Raw genomic sequence first — 25,305 nt, forward strand, 5'->3', positions numbered from 1 at the left:
AGGTTACCAATAGAGGGATGCTTCTGAAATGGGGATTCGATTTAACACCATTAAATGTACCATATAGCAGGGCTGTATAATTGTATTTGGTTTTTAATTTCTAGCCCCTAACACTGTAGATCTTACTCTTTAATCTGCTGGCAGGAAGAACTCTGAAAAGACATTAGTTTTTATTTTATGGTTTAATTGAATCCCTGTTTTAATGACAGATCGCCCTCCCTGGCCCTGTGCAGGCCGTGGGGCTGAGCTGCTTCACCTGGAGGGCTCAGAGCTGTGGGAACCCTGATGAGATCCTTAGTAAAACTGTCCAGTCTGGGGGGGTCAGTTATTGGTTTGTGAGCTGGGGGGATGGATTTTTGGGGGGTAAAATTGTCACCAAAATCAGGAAGAGAAACTTCTTAACACCACTTGGGGGGGTCTTAAGAAGCAGGCATTCTTTTTAATACAGTACCAAATACATGGGGGGGTCAATCCTCCTACTGTATATACCGGCAACTACAAGTGGCAGGTTTTTTTATACACTGAATTTATACATAGGTATTATTTATTGTAAAAATCATGCATATTAATCACATTTCCCAATACTCGTTATAATAGGTGTCCTCCCCCTCACACATGCTCCCCACAGTCCTTTACTGAGTCTGAGGTCTGCAAAGCAGCCCCCTCCTCTATACAGCTGGCATCTGCCTCCCCTTGAAGCTTCCATCTAAAGTTTGAAATAAGGGTTATCTTGACCTTCCATCTTTTTTTTGTTCCTGAAGTATTGGCCGGGTGCCGGTCCTCCACAGCCTTCATTGTTTTGATACTGAAAATAACAGCAAATAAACTATCTAAGACTAGTATTTGATAGGAATGGTTGGACTTGATGATCCTGGGGGTCTTTTCCAACCTAGTGATTCTATGATTCTATGACAAGTCTCTGGTTCTGGAATCCTCAAATAAGAAGGATATGGAGCTGCTGGTCCAGAGGAGGCTATGAAGATGGTCCAAGGGCTGGAGCACCTTCCATATGAGGACAGGCTGAGAGAGTTGGGTTGTTCAGGCTGGAGAAGGGAAGGCTCCGAGATCTTATAGTGACCTTCCAGTACCTGAAAGGGGCTACAAGAAAGCTGGGGAGGGACTGTTCACAAAGGCCTGTAGTGATCGGATGAGGGGGAACAGGTATAAATTGGAGAGGGGCAGATTTAGATTAGACATTAAGAAGAATTTCTTCACCATGAGAGCGGTGAGGCATCGGCACAGGTTGCCCAGGGAGGCTGTGGATTCCCCATCCCTGGAGGTGTTCAAGGTTAAGTTGGATGGGTTGGATGGGCAGCCTGATCCAGTGGGAGGTAGCGGAGCCTTGGAACGGGGTGACCTTCAAGCTCCCTTCCAGCCCAACCCACGAGGCGCCGCCCGGCCCCGCCCGCCCCGCCCCTCGGTGCCGGAACGTCGGGCGGGCGGAACGCGATCACGCGGGCGCGGGGCGGGGCGGAGCGCGGGGCCCGCGGTGACCCGGCCGCCATGCCGCTGCTGCCCGCCGAGGCCCGCGCGCTGCCGCCGCCCCCGCTGCTCAACAAGGGCTCGGCCTGGCTCGGGCTGGTCGGGTGGGTGGCGGCGCTGCTGGACAACGGCTACAACCACCGCCCCATCCTCCGAGCCGGTGCGGGAGGGGACTGGGAGGGGTGGAGGGCTGGGACGGGAGGGGCGGGGCTGAGGGCAGGGGGGGCTTGGGGGCTGGGAATGGGGGTCCGTGGGATTTTGAGGTGACTGGGATGGATAGAGGGGTGGGAAGGAAAGAGGGGGGCTGAGGTGGAGGGATGGGGGAGCAGAGGGGACTGGGGAGGTGGGGAAGGAGTCTGTGGGTTTTGAAGTGCCTGAAGGATGTAGGGGTGGGAGGGAAGGAGAGGGGGGTCCGTTGAGATTTGGGGTGACTGAGGGAGAGAGGAATGGGGGGGAAAGAGAGGGGCTGAGGTGAAGGGTTGGGGTGGGGCTGGGAAAGGGAATCTGGGATTTGAGGTGACTGAGAGGGATACAGGGTAGGAGGGAAGAGGAGGGTCCTGAGGTGAAGGAATAGGGGGACAGAGGGGAATGGAAAGTGGGGAAAGGGGGTTGTGGGATTTGAGGTGACTGGGAGGGATACAGGACGGGGAGGGAAGGGGGTCCTGAAGTGAGAGGCTGGGAAGGGGGTCCATTGGGATTTGGGGTCACTGTGAGGGATAGAGGGGTGGGGGGGGAGGGGAAGAGGAGAGCGGAGGTGAAGGGGGGCAGGCTGGGAAAAGGGATCCCTGGGATTTGAGGTGACTGGGAGGGACACAGGGGTGGGCAGGAAGAGGGGCATGAGGTGAGTGCATGGAGGGGCATAGGGGGACGTGGGTGGGGAATGGGGTCTGTGGGATTTGAGGTGACTGGGAGGGATGGAGGGTGAGGTGAAGAGAGCAGCTGGGGTGAAGGGATGAGGACCCTGGGAAAGGGAATCTGGGATTTGAGGTGACTGTGGGGGATGGAGGGGCGGGGGGAAAGGAAAGAGGCTGCAGTGAGCAGTGGGGGCAGAGGGGTTTGGTGGGGTGGGGACTGGAGTCTGTGGGGTTTGAGGTGACTCTGAGGGATGGAGGGGCTGGGGGGAAGAGAGGAGCTGAAGTGAGGGCCGGGGGGCGGGCTGGGAAAGGGGATCTGTGGGATTTGAGGTTATATAAAGGAGGGATATAAGACTAGGAGGGAAGGGGAGGGGGCCCTGAGGTGAGGGACTGGGGTTCCGAGGGGACTGGGGCGGTGGGGAATGGGGTCTGTGGGTTTTGAGGTAACTGTAAGGAATAGAGGGATGGAGGGAAAAGAGGGGGGGCTGAGGTGAAGGAATGGGGGAGGCTGGGAAAAGGGATATCTGGGGTTTGGGGTAACTGTGAGGGATATAAGACTAGGAGGGAAGGGGAGAAGGCCCTGAGGTGCGGGGATGGGAGAATTAGAGGGGTTATGTGGGGCTAGGAAAGGTGATCTGTGGGATTTGGGATGACTCTGGGGGATATAAGACTGAGAGGGAAGGGGATGGTGCCCTGAGGTGAGGGGCTGGGGGTGGCAGAGGGGACGGGGAGCGGGGCTGGGGAAGGAGGTCTGTGGGATTTGAGGTGACTCCAAGGGATACGGGAGCATGGGGGAAGGGGAGGGGGGCCTGAGGTGAGGGACTGAGGGGGTAGCACAGGTGTTGGGGGAATGAGGTCTGCGGGATTTGGGGTGAGTGGCAGTCGGGAGGGGAGTATGTGGGCATTGGGGTGACTGAGGGATAGAGGGGCAGGAGGGAAGGGGAGGAGGTCCTGACGTGAGGGGCTGGGGAAGGGAGTCATAAAGTCGTTGGGATTTGGGGTAACTGTGAGGGATACATGGCTTGGAGACAAGGGGAGGGGGACCTGAGATGAGGAGATGCAGGGACAGAGGGAGCTGGGGGACTGCAGGCTGGGATCCTTGGAATTTGGGATGACTGGCAGTGAGGAGGGGAGCATGAAGTGAGGGACTGGGGAAGGGTGTCTGTGGAATTTGGGGTGACTGTGAGGGATGTAAGGGCAGGAGGGAAGGGTAGGAGGTCCTGTGGTGAGGGGCTGGGGGTGGGGCAGAGGTGGGTGGAAAGGTGGGGCCGTGGGATTTGGGGTGACTGAGAGAAGCACAGGTGGAAGGGAAGAGGAGGGAGCCCTGAGGTGAGGGGCTGGGGGATTTGGGGTGGCTGAGGAATGAAGGGGAGGGGGCTCTGAGGTGAGGGGCTGGGGTTGCTAGGGAAGGGGGTCCATGGGATTTGAGGTGATTGAGGGATAGAGGGACGGGAGCCCTGAGGTGAGAGAATCGGGGAGCGGAGGGATTGAGAGGCTCGGGAATAGGGTCTGTGGTATTTGCGGTGACAGTGAAGGATACAGGGGATGGAGGAAGGGGAGGGGGCCCTGAAGTGACAGGGTGGAGGGGGAGAGAGGGTTGGGAAGGCTGGAGAAGGGGGTCCGTGGGATTTGGGGTGACTGAGGGATACAGGGGCGGGAAGGAAGGATTGCCCTGAGGTGAGGGTCTGTTGGGAACTGGGGGCAAGGGTTGCATTGTGGGATTTGGGTGACTTTGTGAAGATTATAGGGCAGGAGTGAAGATGAAGAGCCCTGAGGTGAGGGGTCTTTCGGCAGCAGCCATGGGAGGTAGTTAGAGGGGGCTGGGGAAAGGGACATCTTAGCAGGAAGGCGAGGATTTGGGGTGGCTCTCTGAGGGATGGGGGGGGCAGGAAGGGGAAGGACCCCTGAGGAAAGGGAGAGGCTCTGTAGGGGCTGGCAGGCACTGGAGGCTGCTGTAGGGACACAGGGATCCTGTCTGGAGGGGCAAGGTGGGGAGCGAGGAGCTGAGGTGTCTGACACCTAAGCATCTGGGGATGACGGAGGAAAGCCAGGGGCCCGCCTAGGGCCAGGAGGTGGGCAAGAAAGGGGGATAATCTGCTTTCTGCTGCAGGTATTCACCGCCAGGTACTGCTCACTACCGTGGGATGGTTTGTTGGCTACTTCCTTACTAAGCGCACGGAATATATCCATGCCAAACTGGACAGAGAGTTGTTTGAGTATGTCAGGCAGCACCCGGAAGACTTTAAGAAAGAAGGTACAATAAGTTGGTGTATTAAGAAAGACCTTAGTCTGGCGTAAGGTACTGGTTAATAAGAGCTAATGTATGTAACGGTGTCGCTAGGTTTCTTGCAGAATCTGTTCTGTTCTAACGAGTCATATTGAATGCTAACTCTGTCCTGCTTCTACACTGCAGTATTAAGGATTTTATGATAGGAAGACAGATACTTTTATTAAGCTGATCAGCTGTCCTGTAGACAAACTACTTCTCCTAAAAGCTTATTTTAATATAAAAATTGAAGGGCCAAAAGATACTAAGAATAGACCAAAGTTGTGCCAGTGAAGGAGAAACAAAGGAAATAATGAAAGTTAGAAATCATGGGGTTTATTTTAAAGTCAAGATTTTACTCCTTACTCTTGTAAAATGACAGTGCATGTCGATCTAAAAAGGATATGGTGAGTATACAGAAAGTAAGGAGAGTAGGTGAAAAAAGAATAAATAGAAATGTCAGGAAGCCTGAAACACTTGGTTCCTGCTGCCTTAGAGCCTTGGTGAAGAGCAGTGTTTTACTAAGTGTGGTCGCTAGGCCCAGCAGTGCAGTGGCAAATTTAGGGGAAAATTGTCTATTTTCTAATAAAATACGGCTATATGACTCTGGCTGTTGGATTATGATCTGCATCATGCCATATCAGCAGGAATATATAAAAACAAGGAACTGTTAATACTGAGTTCTCTTCCCAGGGATCTGTGGAGAGCCCTATGGAAAAGTAGTTACGTGTTTATTTAATGCAGCAAGCTAATAGTTTGCTGTTGGTGGCAAACCTCACAGTTTTATTGGCTTTGTTAACCTGGGGACTTTAATGTAAAAATCTTCTGAAGTCTCTCTAGAATGCTCAAAGGTGTTTGCAACTCCCCCTTTGCCTCTTGCAGAAAAGAAAAGAATGGGAGAGCTTTTGGAGACTTTTTACCCTGTTCGCTGAGGATTTCTCCAGTGGCAACACATCACCGGATTAACTAATCCCGTATGAAGTATTTAGGTGGGGGCTGGCTGTAACCACTCGACTCTCCATGGCTTAGAAAATGCACCATCACTGGCTTTCATGTAATAAAGGCTATGATTAAATACCTGATGTTTAATTATTTGTTCTTCTGTTCTGTTATGGTTTATCAATAGATAGGTGACTGGTATTTGATTCACTCCTTTTTAAATTATTTTATTGTGCACATGGAAGATTGTTTATGCAGTATATATCTTATGAAAAAAAAAAAAACCCAAACCCCAAAAACCCAGCAAGGAGTTACGTAAATTCCTCCTTTTTATTTCTCACTGGTGTTTTTCCTAACCTTTGAACATGCTCTGGACCAGCCCCTGATGACCATGTAGCCAGAGTCTTGCTCTGAAATTAATTCTGTCCTGGTAATTAGTTCCCCGCTGCTTTGCTGGGGATCAGGATCCAATCTTTCTACTTTCTGACTTGGTTTGTGGCTCTCGAATCCACATATTGAATCCAAACATTTCCCAGACTCACCAAGGATCTGCAGCTCTTCTGAATTTCCCTTTAGGATGCTTGGCTCCTGTGGTGCTTGGAGCACTTACAGTTATTTTTAAATGTTCAAGTCTGGAAAGGGAAAAGAAAACATTGAGACTGCTCCAGTTGTGAATGTTTTTTATCCCACTACCCATCTCCTGTGGTGGTTTTCAGCACCTGCCCCGGCTTTCTTCTGCGCTGTTGCATTCCCCAGTGTGTGACTTTCTGCTCTGTGCAGTGTCTCAAAGCATTTTCTTGAGAGCCTTATCCCTGGGGAAGCCTCTTACTCTGCTCCAGGTGCTGTTACCTCCCCGCTGCCTCCATCTGGATGCTTTGCTGAGGTCTGGAACACTTGGGGCCCTCCCCTTGCCTCAGCAACAGGGCCTGATTCTGCTTCCTGGTGATGGTTCAGCAGAACCTCAGCTGGTGAGAACGGTCGTGCCAGCAGAGCTGTGTTTGCAGCCAGCGCTGTGGCCACTGCCTCGCCTCGCTCTGTGTGCATTCCTTGTTGGCCATGCCCTCTGCAAGAGGGACAGGGATGAGTGTGTCCCCCCACATCCAAGCATGTCTGTGCTGTGTGTACAGCAGAACCACACCTTGTGCTCTGAAACGGCACCAACTTCTGCCATTGCTGTCAACATAAGGAACAATTTTCTTAGATTGATAGATGTGACAGAGTGGAATAGATTGCCCAGAGATTTGGATGCCCCATTCCTGGAAGTGTTTAAGGCCAGGCTGAAGGAGACTTCTAAGCAACTTGCTCTAGTGAAAGATAATTGCTAAAAACAGGCTATGTTAAAAAGGAAGATGATTATCTGCTGGACTAAATTGGGATGTGGGAATGACAGCCCTGCTCAAGCTGGGCCAGCAACAGCTCCTTGACCAGGACTGTGACTGGTTCGGTTTTGGATAACTCCAAGGATGGAGACTCCACCACCTCTCTGGGCAGCCTCTGATGGTGTTTGACCGTCCTCAGTTTTAGGGAAAATGTTGTTCTTCTGTTTGGATGGGATTTCCTGGACTTCAGCCTTTACCCATCAGCTCTTGTCCTGCCACTGGGCACCACTGGGAAGAGCCTGGCTCACCTTCTCCACATCCTCCACTAAGTCTTTATACAAACAGATAAGATCCAGCTGAACTTCTCCAGGATGAACAGTCCCACCTCTCTCAGCCCTTCCTCCTATGGAAGGTGCTTCAGGTCCTTCATCACCTTCATGGCCCTTCACTGGACTCTACCCAGTATGTCCGTGTCTCTCGTGGACTGGGGAGCCAGACTGGACTCAGCAGTTGGACGTGTCCCATCAGCACTGAGCAGAGGGGAAGGCTCCCATCCCTCCACCTCCTCCCAGGAGGCTGGTGGCCATCATTGCCCCAAGGACACCTTGCTGGCGCACAGCCAAGCAGGGACCCAGACCTGTGGTGCAGGGCTGTGGATTTGTGGGGTGCTTCTCCCCAGCACCTGCGTGCGTGGGCAACAGGCGGCAGCGTGGGTGTGGATGAGGCCAGGGGAGCCCCGAATCCAAAGACAGGGGAGTGCAAGCTAGGGGGTGGTGGGGCTGTGTGGTTAGGACTTCTTGGGACCGATTAGAGAAGGGTATTTGGAATCTCATATATTTAACGTTCTGGGTCAAAACTGCACTTTATCTCTTTTCTTCCCGATACTGAGCCTGTCTGCCAGATCTCTGCTTTCTCTTTAATGCAATGTCGTTAAACAGGTAAAAATAAACCTGAAATCCCGATTCCCTTCAGCAATGCAAACGGAAACGTTTGTTTCCCCGTGGCTGGTGACAGCAGCACCGGTGCCCGGGGAGCCTTTCCAGGTCAGTGTGGAGCCGTCCTCACCCTGCCAGAACAGGGAGAGCCTGATCTGCCCCGTCTGCCCTCGTCCTGCCAGGGAGCTGGGCTGGGTTTTTCCAGGACAAAGACCTCTTCTGTGACTCTCCTGTCTCTTATCAGTCATGTCCAAGAGTGGTGGCCAGCAGCAGGCCACTGTCAGGCTTGACGCATACCCAGGGCAGCGTGATGCAATGCCCTGCAATCGGAGCAGGCAGAAGTCTCCTGTGGAACAGCGGGGTGAGGACGGGTTGGCCAGACAGCAGCTCCCAGAGAGGGACCTGAGGGTCCTGCGGGATGGCAAGTGTCCCATAACTCACCAGCGTGTCTTTCCGGTTGTCCAGCGTCACAGACCTTTGCTGGGAATGTGTTGCATCTCTTATCAGTCACGTGGAACAGCGGTGCTGAGCACTTGCCTACATGTCCCTCTGTGATACTTCCCTGGGGCATCACCAGCCTCTCCAGCTGCCCAGCGCACAGCGTGAGCCAGGAGCCATTGCTGGAGGTGACCGCAGGCCTTCCTCGCTGTGACCACTGTCTCCTCCAGGTGACCTAAGTCCCATCCCTGAGTTCCAGCCAGGTAGACCACCAGAGGGACATCACCTCCTCCATGGTACTCACCTCACAGGGAAACAACTTCCCCCCATTCTTCTCGTTTCATGGGAGCCAGAGGAGCTCCAGAGGTGGTTTGGAGAATCCTTCCCCATCTTCCAGCTTCACTTCTCCCCTAGTCTGGGGCCATCACGCTCCAGCTGGAGGTGTCATTGCAATGGAGGCTGCTTAGATCTCTCCCAGTGTCCCTCTCATGCTCCATTTCCTCTTACTCAGAGAGAAGGCTGCAACCTTGCCAGGGCTGAGGAGTGGCACGGGGAGCAGATCTGCTCCTAAGTCCCCACGCTGGCTGAAGAAAGTTGTGTTTGCCAGTGTACTGGGGGTACTTGGTCCTTGGGAGCTGCTTGTGTAGAAAAGAAGCCTTTGGGCTCTGGTGCAATGAGATTCTTGGCTCTCTGCAGTCACAGACCCAGTGTTAGGGCAAGCCTCCCCTGACCTGCCATCCTCCCGGTGAGCCCTTCCACAGCCATGGCTCAGGAAGAGGGAAAATCTCACCAGATCAGTGTCCTGAGTGTCCCCGTGTCATCCTCAGCACCACCTCAGTACAGCTTTTTTAATCTTGCGGTGTCTCTGCCTCCCCCGAGATCTGCCGCTACTGTCTCTGTCTTTGCTCAGATCTGCCTGGCACTCTTTCAGGTGTCAGAGGGCTCCAGGTTTGGCCTCCAACTGCCGTAGCCTCCCAGTGGGGTCCCTCTCTTCTCTGAGTGGCGGAGTTGCCAGAGCCACCCTCCACAGACCCCACACCACCACGGGCTACTCAGCCACTGGTTGCGGGGGTCCCTCCACTGCAGGGAGCATGAGGCAAACCAAGGCAGGACTGACAGGCAGGAGAAAATTCCTGAACAGCCAAGAGGAGATAGGAGTCTGCATCGTGACCCAGTCCTGGACACGGGGCTGGGGGGCGGTTACTTCCAAGAGGGGCTGAGCCACTTTGCTGGCTCTCAGCCCACCTTGGTGAGCTCCAGGACAGAAACCCTGATGGACCAAAGGAAGATGTGGGGAGCTGTGGGGCACAGGGCAGCACCAGCAGTGGGGGGACAGCCCTGAGACTGGTGACTCTTTCCTGTGAAGGCTGCTGTCTCCCTCCCTCCCTTCTGGGTGCACAGCAGGGAGGCTCAGAAAGAATTTTTTTAGGATGAGGGTGGTAAGGCACAGGAACAGGTTACCCAGAGAAGTTGTGGATGATCTGTGGTTGGACAGGGCTTTGAGCTACCTGATCTAGTGGAAGATGTCCCTGCCCACAGCAGGGGATTGGACTGGATGGTCTCTGAAGGTCCCTTCCAAGCCAAATCATCCCGTCACTCTGTGATTCTTTATCCCTTCAAATTCCCCATCACTGAACTGGAAAGTGCCACCCCAGTGGAGCCGGTGTCCCCCTGCCCCATGCCAGGGCACTCCCTGAGGGCTCCAGCCAGAAGGAAGCACCACAGTGACAATGGCTTTTCAGGGTTCATTTTATTAGCAAAGTGTGGGGGAAAGGTCCCTCAGAGTCCAGGTACCAGCTGGAAAAGGGCTCAGCAGTCACAGGGGACCATCGGAGGTCAGGGCCATCATGCAGTTCCACCGCCTTTGCGCCGCTCTTTGAAAATAAAGAGCAGGGCAAGAGGTGTGCAGCTCTTCTGATGGACTTCCCAGCACGACCAGATGCTTCTTCCTATGAGGATAATGCAGTGTCTGGGTGGTCGCAACCATTGCTGGCGTTCAGTCCCAGAGCTGGGAGATCAGCTGCTGCCGCGTGAGGAGGTCGAGCAGGGCTGTGGAAGAGCCCATAATGGCCAGTGATGGGGCCGTCCTCTCCTTCATGCCACCAGCACCATCCTGCAACGGCAGCTGTCCTTAGCCCCAAATACGTCCCCAGGGAGAGACCCGTTCCACTGTTCCCAGGTCTGTAGACCCAAAACCCCCAGGGTCTCTGAAGGGCAGGATGGGATGTGTCCCTTCTTTCAGCTTGGACATCGGCAGCATTTGAGGGGACAGCCCCAGTTTCAAGGCTTTCCCCAGGAGCATCCCAACCCTGCAGTGTGGGGACTTCCTCAGGACATCAGCCACCCAGTGCCCCAGGGCCTCCGGGCTCCATGTCCCCAGGTCTTACCTGGTGGCCAGGGCACGGTCACCAGCTAGGCTGTCCCTCGCTGGGGCTGATCTGCTCCAGGATCTGGCTGTACCTCCGGGTGAGGGCGTTGGTGTCCCTGGTGAGGTGGGTGAGGACCTGCTGCAAGCCAGCCAGGTGGTGGGACAGGCGCTCCTCCAGCTGGGCGTCCATGGTGTCATCGTCATCCGAGGAGGTATCAGTGTCAGTGTTGGCACTGGTCGGGCTCTGGTCAGTGACAGAGGCCAGGCCTTTCTCTACCATGGGCTTGATGGCCTTGAGGAGCTGGTAGCGCTCGTAGAGGTCCGTGTGGCCACCGGCAGCCCCCTCCTGCTGCGGGAAGACCCCTCGCAGCAGGCTGGGGAACATCACCTCCTGCTCCATCTTCTGGGTGGCCGAGAGGTACTGCTCCATGTCCCCACTCCCGCAGCTCTGACAGTGCTGGTCTGGGCTCTTCTCGGGATGCTGCCTGCTCCCCGTCCCTGATGAGAGCTTTTTATGTGGTGCTGGGGCACGTCCCTCTTCTGCTCTCCTCTCCGTCCTTGCTGCCACCCCGGCTGCGGGGCCAGGCTTGGCTGCAGCCCAGCTGGGGTTTGGCCATGCCATGTTCCTGGCTTTGTGCAATCTGCCCGCGTCCAGCCTCCCCACGGCCTTCACCCGAGCTGGCCGGGGCTCTGGCTGCGGGCGGTGAGGAGGTGTCTGGGGCCTCTCCTGTCCCTTCCCATGTCCCCCAACACAGCGCTTCTGGGGCAGTGGGGACAGTCCTGCCCTGCTGCGCGGGCTGCCGGGGGTCTCCCCTCTCCTCTCTTCTCGCTGCCATGCGCTCCGAACGTGAACCCCGCAGGGACATTGAGCAATCGCCTCCTGCGGACGTATGGAAAATCACCCTGGGGACGCACTGACACGTGGGGTCACAGGTGGGAGCTTGGGACTCCGCAGCCAGCCGGTGCCCAGCCACAGGCGTCCCTAGAAATGTCCCCTTTCCCTTGGCTCTTCTTGAGCCGGGCAGGGACAGGGACGGGTGACTGGCACCCTGATGGGACATGGCTACTGTGGCCAGGAGCCCTTGCTGCCCACGGGGGAGTGAGTCGCCGCCACCCCCCTACCCGCCATCCCCGTTCATGGCAAAGGCCATGGCTGGGGCTACGGTCGGCACTGCCATCCCCCTGTGTCCCTGCACGGTGTGGCAATCAGGGAGATTGTTCTATTTAGGGAAAGGCCATGGGGTCTCTTGTCCCTTATGCAATCCTTATGCAGCCCTGACATGTGCCCACAGTGCTGACTGCCTTCTGCACCCCAGAGATGTCCCCAACACCCCTCTTTTCTCTTCCTGGTTGTCAGCATCATTTCATAGTGCCCTGCTCTGGGGCTCAGTGCTGCTCAGAGGTGTCTAAGAGCTGCTAACCCCAAGCAGATTGTTGCCATGCGCTTCATCACGTCATGCACCTGGACCACCGTGGAGCTGCTGTGAGGGGCATTACGGAGCTCTGGTGGCAGAGGGACACTTGGCATATTCTCATCCCCAGTTTCCTTGTTTCAGCTTTGTCATCATCCTTCTGCGATATCACATCACTTGAGGCAACAGGTCAGGGAACTGCAGGAGCTCTGCAGCCCCAAGTGACTCCCCAGATGTCCTTGGGACATGGATCATCCTGAAACCCTCCCTATGCCTCCAGAAAAAACAACAACCAAAACTGCCCTCCCCACCCCCCCGCCCAGTCCACCGCATCCTTCGGGGAGAGGCCATGAGGAGCTGCCACTGCCAGCAGCAATGGAAGGAGCTGGTGGAAAGATGCAGAGACTGGAGCCAAGGACAGTCACCATGAGGCTGCAGAATTGCTGGGGACAGGCTGAGCAGAAAGAGGGTGCCCAGCCCTCGGTAAGGGACAGAGGAGGCTGCTCAAGGACATCAGAGCCCCCAGGAAGTCCAACGAGATCCTTGGGTCTCTGCTGCCACAGATCTCACATTTAGGAAAGCTTCCTCCCAACCCAGCATCGCCCTGGCGAGTCCATCCCCAGCCAGAGGGGGAAAAAGCCACCACACGCATGGCCTTGGGTGTACCCATGTTGTACCCATCACCTCCTGCTGTCAGATCTCCCTGTGGCCCAGCTGCCTCGCGAAGAGAGAGCGATGTTGTGACAGGGATGTCCCCATGGCTTGGGGAGGAAACTCCATCCTGGGAAATCATAGAATCATAGAATCACCAGGTTGGAAAAGACCCACCGGATCATCGAGTCCAACCATTCCTATCAAACACTAAACCATGCCCCTCAGCACCCCATCCACCCGTCCCTTAAACACCTCCAGGGAAGGTGACTCAACCCCTGCCCTGGGCAGCCTCTGCCAGTGCCTAAAACCCTTTCCATGAAAAATTTTTTCTTAATGTCCAGCCTAAACCTTCCCTGGTGGAGCTTCTCGTCCTGTCCCCTGTCACTTGGGAGAAGAGGCCAGCACCTTCCTCTCCACAACCTCCTTTCAGGTAGTTGTAGAGAGCAATGAGGTCTCCCCTCAGCCTCCTCTTCTCCAGGCTAAACAACCCCAGCTCTCTCAGCCGTTCTTCATAAGGCCTGTTCTCCAGCCCCCTCACCAGCTTCGTTGCTCTTCTCTGGACTCGCTCCAGAGCCTCAACATCCTTCTTGTGGTGAGGGGCCCAGAACTGAACACAGCATTCAAGTACAGAGGGAGAATAACCTCCCTGGTCCTGCTGGTCATGCTGTTTCTGATCCAAGCCAAGATGCCATTGGCCTTCTTGGCCACCTGGGCACACTGCTGGCTCATATTCAGTCGGCTGTCAACCAACACTCCCAGGTCTTTCTCCTCCAGGCAGCTTTCTAGACAGACTTCTCCTAGTCTGTAGCACTGCATAGGGTTGTTGTGCCTCAAGTGCAGGACCCGGCATCTGGCCTTGTTAAACATCATCCCACTGGTCTCAGCCTAGCAGTCCGCTGTTCAGATATCTTTGCAGAGCCTCCCTACCCTCCATCAGATCCATGCTTCCACCCAGCTTAGTATTGTCCACAAACTTGCTAAGGGTGCACTCAATGCCTTAATCCAGGTCTTGATAAAGACATTGAACAGGGATGGACCCAGTACAACTTCCTTAGTCTTCCAGGACTGTTGGAAGATAATGGAAAGGGGTTTGGCAAGCACATCCACCAGCTCCCTAAATACTCTTGGATGGTTCCCATCCGGCCCCATAGACTTGTGAGTGTCTAGCTGGGCAAGCAAGTCTCTAATCGCCTCCTCTTGGATCATGGGAGCCTCATTCTGCTCCTCTAACTCCTAGATTTGTACACAGAGGGAACAACTTTCTTTACAATTAAAGACTGAGGCAAAGGAGGCATTAAGTACCTCAGCTTTTTCCTCATTCCCTGCCACTGTTGTTCCTTCTGCATCCAATAGGGACTGTATATTCTCCCTAGTCCTCCTTTTATTGTTAATGTATTTATAAAAAGATTGTTTATTACCTTTCACAGACTTACCCAATCTGATTTCTAGTTGGGCCTTAGCCCTCCTGATTTTTTCATGGCATTGAGCCCCCTTTTAGGGCCTGGCTGGGGTGACACCTGCCCACACATCCCCAGTGGAAAGGACATATCCCAGTAGAAGTTGATGGCTGCTAGTAGCAGCTGCAGAGCAATGTGTCCTCCATGAACCCCACAGTGAAGTTCCATCCTGAAGGTGAATACAGGCCACCATGCCCACACTGGGGGGACACCATGTACATCCATGTCCACACACCTCGAGGAAGATCTGTGGGGGCCCAGATGCCCAAAAGCATGGGGCCAAGTGCATTCAGACATGGGTGTGCAGTGCTGAGCCCCAGAGCAGGGCACTCGGAAATGCTGGAGACAACCAGGGAGCAGAAGGCAGGCAGCAGTGCGGGCATGTGTCAGGGGAGTGGGAGAGCTGCCACCACAAAGGATTGCATAAGGGACAAGAGACCCCATGGCCTTTCCCTAAATAGAACAATCTCCCTGATTGCCACACCGTGCAGGGACACAGGGGGATGGCAGTGCCGACCGTAGCCCCAGCCATGGCCTTTGCTCTGGAACGGGGATGGCGGGTAGGGGGGTGGCGGCGACTCACTCCCCCGTGGGCAGCAAGGGCTCCTGGCCACAGTAGCCATGTCCCATCAGGGTGCCAGTCACCCGTCCCTGTCCCTGCCCGGCTCAAGAAGAGCCAAGGGAAAGGGGACATTTCTAGGGACGCCTGTGGCTGGGCACCGGCTGGCTGCGGAGTCCCAAGCTCCCACCTGTGACCCCACGTGTCAGTGCGTCCCCAGGGTGATTTTCCATACGTCCGCAGGAGGCGATTGCTCAATGTCCCTGCGGGGTTCACGTTCGGAGCGCGTGGCAGCGAGAAGAGAGGAGAGGGGAGACCCCCGGCAGCCCGCGCAGCAGGGCAGGACTGTCCCCACTGCCCCAGAAGCGCTGTGTTGGGGGACATGGGAAGGGACAGGAGAGGCCCCAGACACCTCCTCACCGCCCGCAGCCAGAGCCCCGGCCAGCTCGGGTGAAGGCCGTGGGGAGGCTGGACGCGGGCAGATTGCACAAAGCCAGGAACATGGCATGGCCAAACCCCAGCTGGGCTGCAGCCAAGCCTGGCCCTGCAGCCGGGGTGGCAGCAAGGACGGAGAGGAGAGCAGAAGAGGGACGTGCCCCAGCACCACATAAAAAGCTCTCGTCAGGGACGGGGAGCAGGCAGCATCCCGAGGAGAGCCCAGACCAGCACTGTCAGAGCTGCGGGAGTGGGGACATGGAGCAGTACCTCTCGGCCACCCAGAAGATGGAGCAGGAGGTGATGTTCCCCAGCCTGCTGCGAGGGGTCTTCCCGCAGCAGGAGGGGGCTGCCGGTGGCCACACGGACCTCTACGAGCGCTACCAGCTCCTCAAGGCCATCAAGCCCATGGTAGAGAAAGGCCTGGCCTCTGTCACCGACCAGAGCCCGACCAGTGCCAACACTGACACTGATACCTCCTCGGATGACGATGACACCATGGACGCCCAGCTGGAGGAGCGCCTGTCCCACCACCTGGCTGGCTTGCAGCAGGTCCTCACCCACCTCACCAGGGACACCAACGCCCTCACCCGGAGGTACAGCCAGATCCTGGAGCAGATCAGCCCCAGCGAGGGACAGCCTAGCTGGTGACCGTGCCCTGGCCACCAGGTAAGACCTGGGGACATGGAGCCCGGAGGCCCTGGGGCACTGGGTGGCTGATGTCCTGAGGAAGTCCCCACACTGCAGGGTTGGGAAGCTCCTGGGGAAAGCCTTGAAACTGGGGCTGTCCCCTCAAATGCTGCCGATGTCCAAGCTGAAAGAAGGGACACATCCCACCCTGCCCTTCAGAGACCCTGGGGGTTTTGGGTCTACAGACCTGGGAACAGTGGAACGGGTCTCTCCCTGGGGACATATTTGGGGCTAAGGACAGCTGCCGTTGCAGGATGGTGCTGGTGGCATGAAGGAGAGGACGGCCCCATCACTGGCCATCATGGGCTCTTCCACAGCCCTGCTTGACCTCCTCACGCGGCAGCAGCTGATCTCCCAGCTCTGGGACTGAACGCCAGCAATGGTTGCGACCACCCAGACACTGCATTATCCTCATAGGAAGAAGCATCTGGTCGTGCTGGGAAGTCCATCAGAAGAGCTGCACACCTCTTGCCCTGCTCTTTATTTTCAAAGAGCGGCGCAAAGGCGGTGGAACTGCATGATGGCCCTGACCTCCGATGGTCCCCTGTGACTGCTGAGCCCTTTTCCAGCTGGTACCTGGACTCTGAGGGACGTTTCCCCCACACTTTGCTAATAAAATGAACCCTGAAAAGCCATTGTCACTGTGGTGCTTCCTTCTGGCTGGAGCCCTCAGGGAGTGCCCTGGCATGGGGCAGGGGGACACCGGCTCCACTGGGGTGGCACTTTCCAGTTCAGTGATGGGGAATTTGAAGGGATAAAGAATCACAGAGTGACGGGATGATTTGGCTTGGAAGGGACCTTCAGAGACCATCCAGTCCAATCCCCTGCTGTGGGCAGGGACATCTTCCACTAGATCAGGTAGCTCAAAGCCCTGTCCAACCACAGATCATCCACAACTTCTCTGGGTAACCTGTTCCTGTGCCTTACCACCCTCATCCTAAAAAAATTCTTTCTGAGCCTCCCTGCTGTGCACCCAGAAGGGAGGGAGGGAGACAGCAGCCTTCACAGGAAAGAGTCACCAGTCTCAGGGCTGTCCCCCCACTGCTGGTGCTGCCCTGTGCCCCACAGCTCCCCACATCTTCCTTTGGTCCATCAGGGTTTCTGTCCTGGACACTGATCTGGTGAGATTTTCCCACTTCCTGAGCCATGGCTGTGGAAGGGCTCACCAGAAGGATGGCAGGTCAGGGGAGGCTTGCCCTAACACTGGGTCTGTGACTGCAGAGAGCCAAGAATCTCATTGCACCAGAGCCCAAAGGCTTCTTTTCTACACAAGCAGCTCCCAAGGACCAAGTACCCCCAGTACACTGGCAAACACAACTTTCTTCAGCCAGCGTGGGGACTTAGGAGCAGATCTGCTCCCCGTGCCACTCCTCAGCCCTGGCAAGGTTGCAGCCTTCTCTCTGAGTAAGAGGAAATGGAGCATGAGAGGGACACTGGGAGAGATCTAAGCAGCCTCCATTGCAATGACACCGCCAGCTGGAGCGTGATGGCCCCAGACTAGGGGAGAAGTGAAGCTGGAAGATGGGGAAGGATTCTCCAAACCACCTCTGGAGCTCCTCTGGCTCCCATGAAACGAGAAGAATGGGGGGAAGTTGTTTCCCTGTGAGGTGAGTACCATGGAGGAGGTGATGTCCCTCTGGTGGTCTACCTGGCTGGAACTCAGGGATGGGACTTAGGTCACCTGGAGGAGACAGTGGTCACAGCGAGGAAGGCCTGCGGTCACCTCCAGCAATGGCTCCTGGCTCACGCTGTGCGCTGGGCAGCTGGAGAGGCTGGTGATGCCCCAGGGAAGTATCACAGAGGGACATGCAGGCAAGTGCTCAGCACCGCTGTTCCATGTGACTGATAAGAGATGCAACACATTCCCAGCAAAGGTCTGTGACGCTGGACAACCGGAAAGACACGCTGGTGAGTTATGGGACACTTGCCATCCCGCAGGACCCTCAGGTCCCTCTCTGGGAGCTGCTGTCTGGCCAGCCTGTCCTCACCCCGCTGTTCCACAGGAGACTTCTGCCTGCTCCGATTGCAGGGCATTGCATCACGCTGCCCTGGGTATGCGTCAAGCCTGACAGTGGCCTGCTGCTGGCCACCACTCTTGGACATGACTGATAAGAGACAGGAGAGTCACAGAAGAGGTCTTTGTCCTGGAAAAACCCAGCCCAGCTCCCTGGCAGGACGAGGGCAGACGGGGCAGATCAGGCTCTCCCTGTCCTGGCAGGGTGAGGACGGCTCCACACTGACCTGGAAAGGCTCCCCGGGCACCGGTGCTGCTGTCACCAGCCACAGGGAAACAAACGTTTCCGTTTGCATTGCTGAAGGGAATCGGGATTTCAGGTTTATTTTTACCTGTTTAATGACATTGCATTAAAGAGAAAGCAGAGACCTGGCAGACAGGCTCAGTATCGGGAAGAAAAGAGATAAAGTGCAGTTTTGACCCAGAACGTTAAATATATAAATATGAGATTCCAAATACCCTTCTCTAATCGGTCCCAAGAAGTCCTAACCACACAGCCCCACCACCCCCTAGCTTGCACTCCCCTGTCTTTGGATTCGGGGCTCCCCTGGCCTCATCCACACCCACGCTGCCGCCTGTTGCCCACGCACGCAGGTGCCGGGGAAAAGCACCCCACAAATCCACAGCCCTGCACCACAGGTCTGGGTCCCTGCTTGGCCGTGAGCCAGCAAGGTGTCCTCGGGGCAATGATGGCCACCAGCCTCCTGGGAGGAGGTGAAGGGAGGGGAGCCTTCCCCTCTGCTCAGTGCTGATCTTTGTCACATAGGGAGCTTTTGTGCTTCCTTTCAGGCAACAGCTTCTTTGATTTAAGTCTCTTTTATAATTCCCTGGTCATATTTAATCTAGTGGATGATCATCTTCCTCCTTAACACAACCAGCTCTGGGAAAACATTCTTCAGACAGGTATCACCTGTTCATTATCACCTCCTCCTTCTAGCAGGGCTTGTTATCGAGGCCACTTGCCAAGGGTGGGCTGCATGAGACCCCCAGAAGAAGGAGGGTGGCCAGGCATGGCTTATGGGAGAACTCACGTTCTACAGAAAAAGGCATCACTTGCTCTTCTCCCACCCTCTTCAAAACTGCCCAAATCAAGGTTGTTTTCCCACAGTGCTGCCTACAGCCTGGCCACTGCAGGGGGAAGGCCCTCGGAGATACTGGACCCACTGGTGCCCTGAAACTGTGGGGATGGTGGTGACAGGAACGGGGAGGAGAGGCCACAGACACCTCCTCACCACCTCACTCCCAGCGTGGGGACACAGGTAGAGCCCCAGCCAGCTCAGGCGAAGGCCGTGGGGAGGCTGGGCCAGGACAGATTGCATGGAGCCATGGCCCAGCCCCAGCTGGGCTGGAGGCAAGCCCAGCCCCATGGGCACCAAGCCCAGCCCAGGGCTGGCAGAGAAGACAGCAGAGGAGGGATGTGCCCCAGCCCCTCATAAAAAGCCCTTGGTGGGGATGGGGAGGAGTTAACACCCCAAGAAGAGTCCAGACCAGCACTGTTGGAGCTGTGGGAGTGGGGACATGGAGCAGTACCTCTCAGCTACCCAGAAGATGGAGCAGGAGGTGATGTTCCCCAGCCTGCTGCGAGGGGTCTTCCCACAGCAGGAGGGGGCAGCCCCAGGTGCGGGTGGCCCCACAGACCTCTATGAGCGGTACCAGCTCCTCAAGGCCATCAAGCCCATGGTAGAGAAAGGCTTGGCCTCTGTCACTGACCAGAGCCCAACCACTGCCGATGCTGATACGGATGAGGGTACAGATAGCAATCTGGAAAAGTGCCTCTCCCATCATGTCAATGGCTTGCAGCAAGTTCTGATAGACCTCACCAAAAACACTAAAGCCCTCACCCGGCGGTACAGCCAGATCCTGGAGCAGATCAGCCTCAGTGAAGATCATTCCAGCTCTTGAGCCTGCACTGCCAGCCTCTGAGGTAAGAGCTTGGGGAGATGCAGTGCCACGGAGGAGCTGGCTGAGGGGCAACATAATTTGTCCCTTTGCCCTGTCACCTGATTGTTTTTACAATGTTTGCATACACTCCCAAATCACAGGAGTTATGAGTTTGCACTTCATTGCTCAACAGATATATCCTCCTGGATATCTCTTTCTCAACTGCCCACTGTTGCAAGCTGTGACACTGTAAAGAGGTCATTTTGTGAGCTCCACGTTGGTCCCAAGGCTCCCCAGCTTGCAGCATATGCAATATCTGGCTGCTGTTGGGCAGACAAAAAAAGATCCCAGGGAGAAAAGGGCCATGTGGTTAAAGGACCCTGAGCTCTAGACTCCAGAAGCTGCCAGACACAACCATGCCAGCTGTTTTTCTTTTCTCTGTTATGGAAACTGCAACAGAGTCATAGAGTCATTTTTAGGGAACAATTTGGCACGTTCAGGTCTCTAAATGTCTAAATTTGACACTTCACCTGACAACTTCTCAGATGCCTCAATTCTCCTCCAGCCTGGGCGTGGAAAACTCTTCACCATGCTGGGGGGACTTTCATCCCTGAGAACCCTTGGGGCGACATGCCTGTGCCCCACCAGAGATGGGGTTCATGGCCAAGTTCCTTGTAGTGAAATGAAAAGTGTAAAACGGTGACAGCAACAACAGGGAGCATTAACAGGGACTTTGTTAACCTTTGTTTTGGGGGAAATGTGACCAAGAATGAGGATGGTCTAGCCAAACCATGTTTGTTATTCCCACAGGGTGATCCGTCATCCACAGACCAGTGGCACTTTTTCTCCTGCACCAAGTCCCACCAAGGAACGTCCTTCGTGAGCAGTGCAGAGCTTGGCTGTCTGCCCACCAGGCAATGTCTGTATCAAATGACTTGTCCTACAGCTGCTCCTGCCAGCAACTTTGCTGCTTCATTTCACCCCTGTGCCAGCGGGATTTCTGAAGGGCAGAAATGAGCATTTCTTCTTATTGCTTTGTAGAAGGCAATTGTAACTCTGAGGAGATGCTTTTTTCTGTATGTGCCTAAACCTCCCCTAACAGGTCTCTTTGATAACATAAATGAAATGTGAAGCCTTGTGCAAATGTGTCTGTTATTTCCTACCAGATTTTGTTTCTCTATAGCTGCTGTCCCTCAGCCCATGATGACAGGGGGACATTGGCCACTGAGGCTATGCTCCCATACAGGAGATGAGTTGAGTTTCTCCAGTAGAGAGTGGGAATTGGGTTTGCATTGGGATGGATGTTCCCCGAGCTCTCTGAATCTCATGCCTAGCAAAAACTCGATGTAATCCTCCCATCATCCTGTGCTGGGATCCCAACCTGCCCCTCACCCTTCTTCTTTGCCTTCCCCAATACTGTCTCCTTTCTTGGACCTCTCAGCTTTTCAACTCAGGGCAGAGGGCAGGTGGTGGATGAGGAGGAGAGGATGCTAAGCTGGAGTAAGAAGGAAGGCAGGGTTTTGCTCACCTTTGTGGGGACAGCACGGGTAAAGCCTTCACTGGGTATGCAGGGCTTGCAAGCCCTTTGCAGTGGGGGTTGGAGCCCTCAGCACAGGATGGTTCCCACATTCATGTGATTCCTTCCCTCTCAGATGCCCCTCCTGTGGAAATCCTACTGAGATGGGCAGTACAGGGATGTGTCCCCTTTCCTCTTCACACCATAGTAAAAGAAATTGAATTGTTCCAGCAGCACTGCCTTGACTCAACAAACACTGGTCCTTCGTCAGCTTTGCACTTATGATTAAAGAAACCGAACATCTCAGGATCTGTGGTGAGAGGAGGATTGCAACCATGACCTAGGCTGCAGGCTTCTGCTGTGTTACATGGGTTACTGCACATGTTCTCCAAATTTGCTCCATCACAAGAGTGAAATAACATCCTTCAGACCAAAATCAGAGACCCACCAGCTCTAAAACTCTCAGTCTAAAATGATGAAATGTTTGGTTTCTTCCCATCCTGGAGGCAGCTCCAGGCCCTGGCCATGGGTTCAAGTTCATGTTAATGCCTGCAGGGGCATGTTAATGCACTTTAAAGCTCCATGGCACTGTAAAGAAGCAGAAAAGCAGGAACTCCATCTCTTGCTTATATTTTAGAGAAACTCTAATAGCATAGAACATAAAAGAGAAATCTTATTTCACAATTTAACAACAAAATACATTGTGGCTTCAAAGCATCCTCCCACCACACCCCCTGTCCTAATATCATCAGCAATGCTAGGTGTTGTCATAAAATCAGCTATGCTTACAACCCTGCACAGTCTCAAAACCACCTCAGAAGCTCTGATGTCCTAAAATCCATGCACAGAAGGAACCCAGCAGTGGTCTGGGGACACCTGATGCCCTACATTATTCCTCAGGGGAATACATTCTCTCCAACAAGCATGATCATCCCATGCCAAGGCAGAGTTTTGCTACAGATCAAAATCTCCTTTATGCTGCTTTAATAGGTGAAAACTAATAATGAATGCAGTTGTGTTAACGCAGATCCTCTTTTCCTGTTTAAGAAACAGGCTTGTTGCCCCTTGTAATGAAAAGAATTTTCTTAAAAATACGCTATGCAATCATCTTAAAGCTCAATAATGCAAGTAAAAAGGACTTGCACATATATGTGGAGAGGGGACAAAAATATTTGTAAGACACACAAGCACATCTTATAGAGAGAAATACTCATGTGCATTGTACTGCATATATATATGTGTGTGTATATGTATATATGTATGCATGCATGTTAGTCTTTGTTTCAGACAAAACTTCTCAAAGGAAGGGAGCAGACTCAGATTTTGGAGTGGAAGAATTTAAGACCAAGACGTCAGGACCTTTGAACAGTGTATCTTTTGCCCAGCACTCCTCATATGATCCTGGTCTACTTTTTTCCACTCTTATTCACAGCTTCCTCTTCTCCTTGCTTAAGAGTTAATGCTCATTTAGAGCTTTGACTTAGGGGGAAGACAAAATGTGCACAGCAAAGGCAAGCTCTCATCTGCTGCACCCTGTTCCCCCCAGAATTCTTAGAAACACACCATGAAAGGCCCAGCACTGCCCAAGGACAAATTAAGGTATCCATATATTGTTGTGTATATTGTGTTCAAGCACCCAACAGGGAAAAAGGGCAAGAGTGGATAGAAACCAGAGCTTATCATTGCATTGAAGGTACCCATAGGGAGCAAGACATTTCTACGATGATGTGAATGTTGGGAAATGCCCTTATTCCACTCAATTTGAGCTGCTGTAATGTGGAAAGTGTGAACAAAATGTGAATAATGCATGAAATGGTGGCTGCATAAACCATCTAATTGCATTAACAGTCCAAGACAAGGAAGGCAGTGCTAGAAAAAATATTCCCAAGCCCACATATCTTTTGGCAGCAGCATCTCACAGAGGGACAGATATCTGCCACCAATACCCAAATGAAGCCCCAAAAGCGTAGATCCTTTCTCTAGTTCCCCAGCAGCTTATTTCCACAGCAGATGCCCAAGGATTTCCTCTTGGCCAAATCCTTGGTCTCACAGGGTCCCAGAGATACATAGTCAAAGCCTGTCTTCTCTTTCATTCCTTATTTCTGTACGTTTAGCTGGCAGCAAATCGTCTTATCTCTCAGCCTCGTTTTTCCACAACTAGCCTGGCCTCTCCTCTCCTACCACCAGCTTGGGAGAATTGAGTTGTAGCCTCAGCAACAAGACCAGGCATAAACCCACCAGCTGGGTTGCCATCCTCTATAGGCTACATTCAAATAATCCTTCCTGCAGACTGTCCTTTTTCTGGCTAGAGCATCATTATCAGTCTGATGGACTGGAGACAACCCAGCTCTCCTCAAGACAGAGCAGGTAGCTGAATGGACCCGTGACAGCACTTTCAATAGGACTGCTGTGCGACAGGGACCTGGGAACAGTGGCACCCAAACACTCAGCTCTGCCCCACACCCTCCATGTGGCATGTCAAGAGTTGGGGGAGAGCTTAGGAAGGGAAAGCACATGAGGAGATAGAGACAGATGGGCAAGAAGAGAGCACTGTTGTGTCTAGTCTGGCTTCTTGCTCCAGGAAAGCCTACAACCTAAGCTGAACATGATATAAACATGGGAAAGAAGTCAAGGGGCATGAGGATGAGGAGAATAATGTGGTTTCTACGGAATGTGGACAATGAAGCACATGCTGAATTGTTTTAACCGATGACAATATAAGTGATTAAGTCTGTATCCTGACGATGCTTCCCATCATTCATCCACTGAGGGTTGTGCATGCATTTGCTTAACCAGGAGGCCATTTGTTCCCTTGGCTTTTGATGGTGTCCTGGGGCCAGGTCAAAGCCAGCTCAGATCTTGATGCAAGCCACCATCCATGCATTCCCTCTGTCCATGAAAATGGGTGGAGCTGATAAACACCTCGAAGGCAGCAAGTAGAAATGCTGATGGTGTTTGCATAGCGCATGGCTGTTTGATTTAGGAGTGGCTGCAGAGCCATCAGCCCCACTGCAAAGGTGCAGCTCCTGAGCAGCATAAAAGCAAACTGCTGGTGGTTTTGCTTTTCAGCAGGCTGGCCTCAGTGCACCACAGCAACCTGGCAATTTGCACAAGTCAGCATATGTGCTTCAAAAAACAACAAAATCTGATTTTTTTTCTGTGACCTTTGCAAGAGACATGGCTTGCCTTGGTGCATCCCCTGCAAAATTTCAGGACAGAGACTGGGATGCCCTGCCAAGTTCCAGCTGGAGCCAAAAATGGCCAAATGAGAGTTCAGAAGAGCTGCACCAAGTTTGCTGCCTCTCTTTGCTAACCCGTCTATCGCTGTTTAAAGCCCTAGCTTTCCACAGGAATCTCCTCCACTGAGACACCTTGGAGTAGATGGGTCCTGGGAATCAGCTTCTTTAGGTGCCCTTTCCATCAGTTTGTCAATACCCTCAGCAGTCATAGAATCATAGAATGATTTGAGTTGGGAAGGACCTTAAAGATCATCTAATTCAACTGCCCTGCCATGGGCAGGTACATGTCCCACTAGATTAGGCTGCTCAAGGCTCCATCCAACCTGGCTTTGTACACTTCCATACTCCAGGCAAATGTACCAGAGCAAAAGGGCTTTATTTCTTCAAGAAACTTAGATAATGGAGAAGAGGGAATAAGAGAAGAAAGGCAAATGGGAGCTGCTCACAGCTGCTTCTCCACATCCCAACTTCTCATTTCCCTCCCTCTTTTAAGCATGTAATTATTTTTCCTCCTTGGATTTATACATTTACTTGTACCAGGGCATAAAGCCCAGATATGAGCATTGTTGACTTAATTCTCTTACAGAGAAGCTGCCAATCCAATGTGTTAGAGAAATAAATCTATTATAAATACTTCTACGTATGTGGTGGGTTGATCTTGGCTGTATGCCTGGTGACTACCAAGCTGCTCTATTACTCCCCTCCACAAATGGACAGAGAAGGAGAAAATAAGATTGGAAATAACTCATGAGTCAAAATAAAGGCAGTTTAGTAAAGCAAAAGCAAAGTCCACACATAGAACCAAAAGAAAACAAAAGATTTGTTCTCTACTTCCCATCAGCAGATG

The 25,305-nt window shown here is 53.6% G+C and overlaps 4 protein-coding genes across 4 annotated transcripts; 3 read left to right on the top strand and 1 right to left on the bottom strand.

Annotated features, from left to right (window-relative positions):
- The first annotated feature begins 1,479 nt into the window (after positions 1–1,479).
- NDUFC2 (NADH:ubiquinone oxidoreductase subunit C2) lies at positions 1,480–5,691 on the top strand. The gene is made up of 3 exons (XM_069850019.1): positions 1,480–1,642; positions 4,447–4,590; positions 5,485–5,691. The coding sequence occupies exons 1-3, from the start codon at positions 1,504–1,506 to the stop codon at positions 5,532–5,534; spliced, it is 333 nt and encodes a 110-aa protein (XP_069706120.1). The 5' UTR covers positions 1,480–1,503; the 3' UTR covers positions 5,535–5,691.
- A 4,281-nt stretch (positions 5,692–9,972) lies between these two features.
- LOC138716849 (thyroid hormone-inducible hepatic protein-like) lies at positions 9,973–11,127 on the bottom strand. Its single transcript, XM_069850021.1, has one exon. The coding sequence runs from the start codon at positions 11,029–11,031 to the stop codon at positions 10,639–10,641; it is 393 nt and encodes a 130-aa protein (XP_069706122.1). The 5' UTR covers positions 11,032–11,127; the 3' UTR covers positions 9,973–10,638.
- A 4,144-nt stretch (positions 11,128–15,271) lies between these two features.
- On the top strand, positions 15,272–16,439 carry LOC138716850 (thyroid hormone-inducible hepatic protein-like). Its single transcript, XM_069850022.1, has one exon. It carries the CDS (start codon positions 15,377–15,379, stop codon positions 15,767–15,769), a length of 393 nt encoding a protein of 130 aa, XP_069706123.1. The 5' UTR covers positions 15,272–15,376; the 3' UTR covers positions 15,770–16,439.
- Positions 16,440–19,302: 2,863 nt separating this feature from the next.
- LOC138716851 (mid1-interacting protein 1-B-like) lies at positions 19,303–20,804 on the top strand. Its single transcript, XM_069850023.1, has 2 exons — positions 19,303–19,746; positions 20,514–20,804. The coding sequence occupies exon 1, from the start codon at positions 19,341–19,343 to the stop codon at positions 19,722–19,724; it is 384 nt and encodes a 127-aa protein (XP_069706124.1). The 5' UTR covers positions 19,303–19,340; the 3' UTR covers positions 19,725–19,746; positions 20,514–20,804.
- Positions 20,805–25,305: the final 4,501 nt, after the last annotated feature.

Source organism: Phaenicophaeus curvirostris, chromosome 1 (assembly GCF_032191515.1).
Source record: "Phaenicophaeus curvirostris isolate KB17595 chromosome 1, BPBGC_Pcur_1.0, whole genome shotgun sequence".
Classification (NCBI taxonomy): domain Eukaryota; kingdom Metazoa; phylum Chordata; class Aves; order Cuculiformes; family Cuculidae; genus Phaenicophaeus; species Phaenicophaeus curvirostris.

Coding starts and splice junctions, on each gene's coding strand:
- NDUFC2 (XM_069850019.1), top strand. CDS start 1,504: ATGCCGCTGCTGCCCGCCGAGGCCCGCGCGCTGCCGCCGCCCCCGCTG. Junction 1,643..4,446: donor CCGCCCCATCCTCCGAGCCG/GTGCGGGAGGGG, acceptor TTTCTGCTGCAG/GTATTCACCGCCAGGTACTG. Junction 4,591..5,484: donor GGAAGACTTTAAGAAAGAAG/GTACAATAAGTT, acceptor TGCCTCTTGCAG/AAAAGAAAAGAATGGGAGAG.
- LOC138716851 (XM_069850023.1), top strand. CDS start 19,341: ATGGAGCAGTACCTCTCAGCTACCCAGAAGATGGAGCAGGAGGTGATG.
- LOC138716850 (XM_069850022.1), top strand. CDS start 15,377: ATGGAGCAGTACCTCTCGGCCACCCAGAAGATGGAGCAGGAGGTGATG.
- LOC138716849 (XM_069850021.1), bottom strand. CDS start 11,031: ATGGAGCAGTACCTCTCGGCCACCCAGAAGATGGAGCAGGAGGTGATG.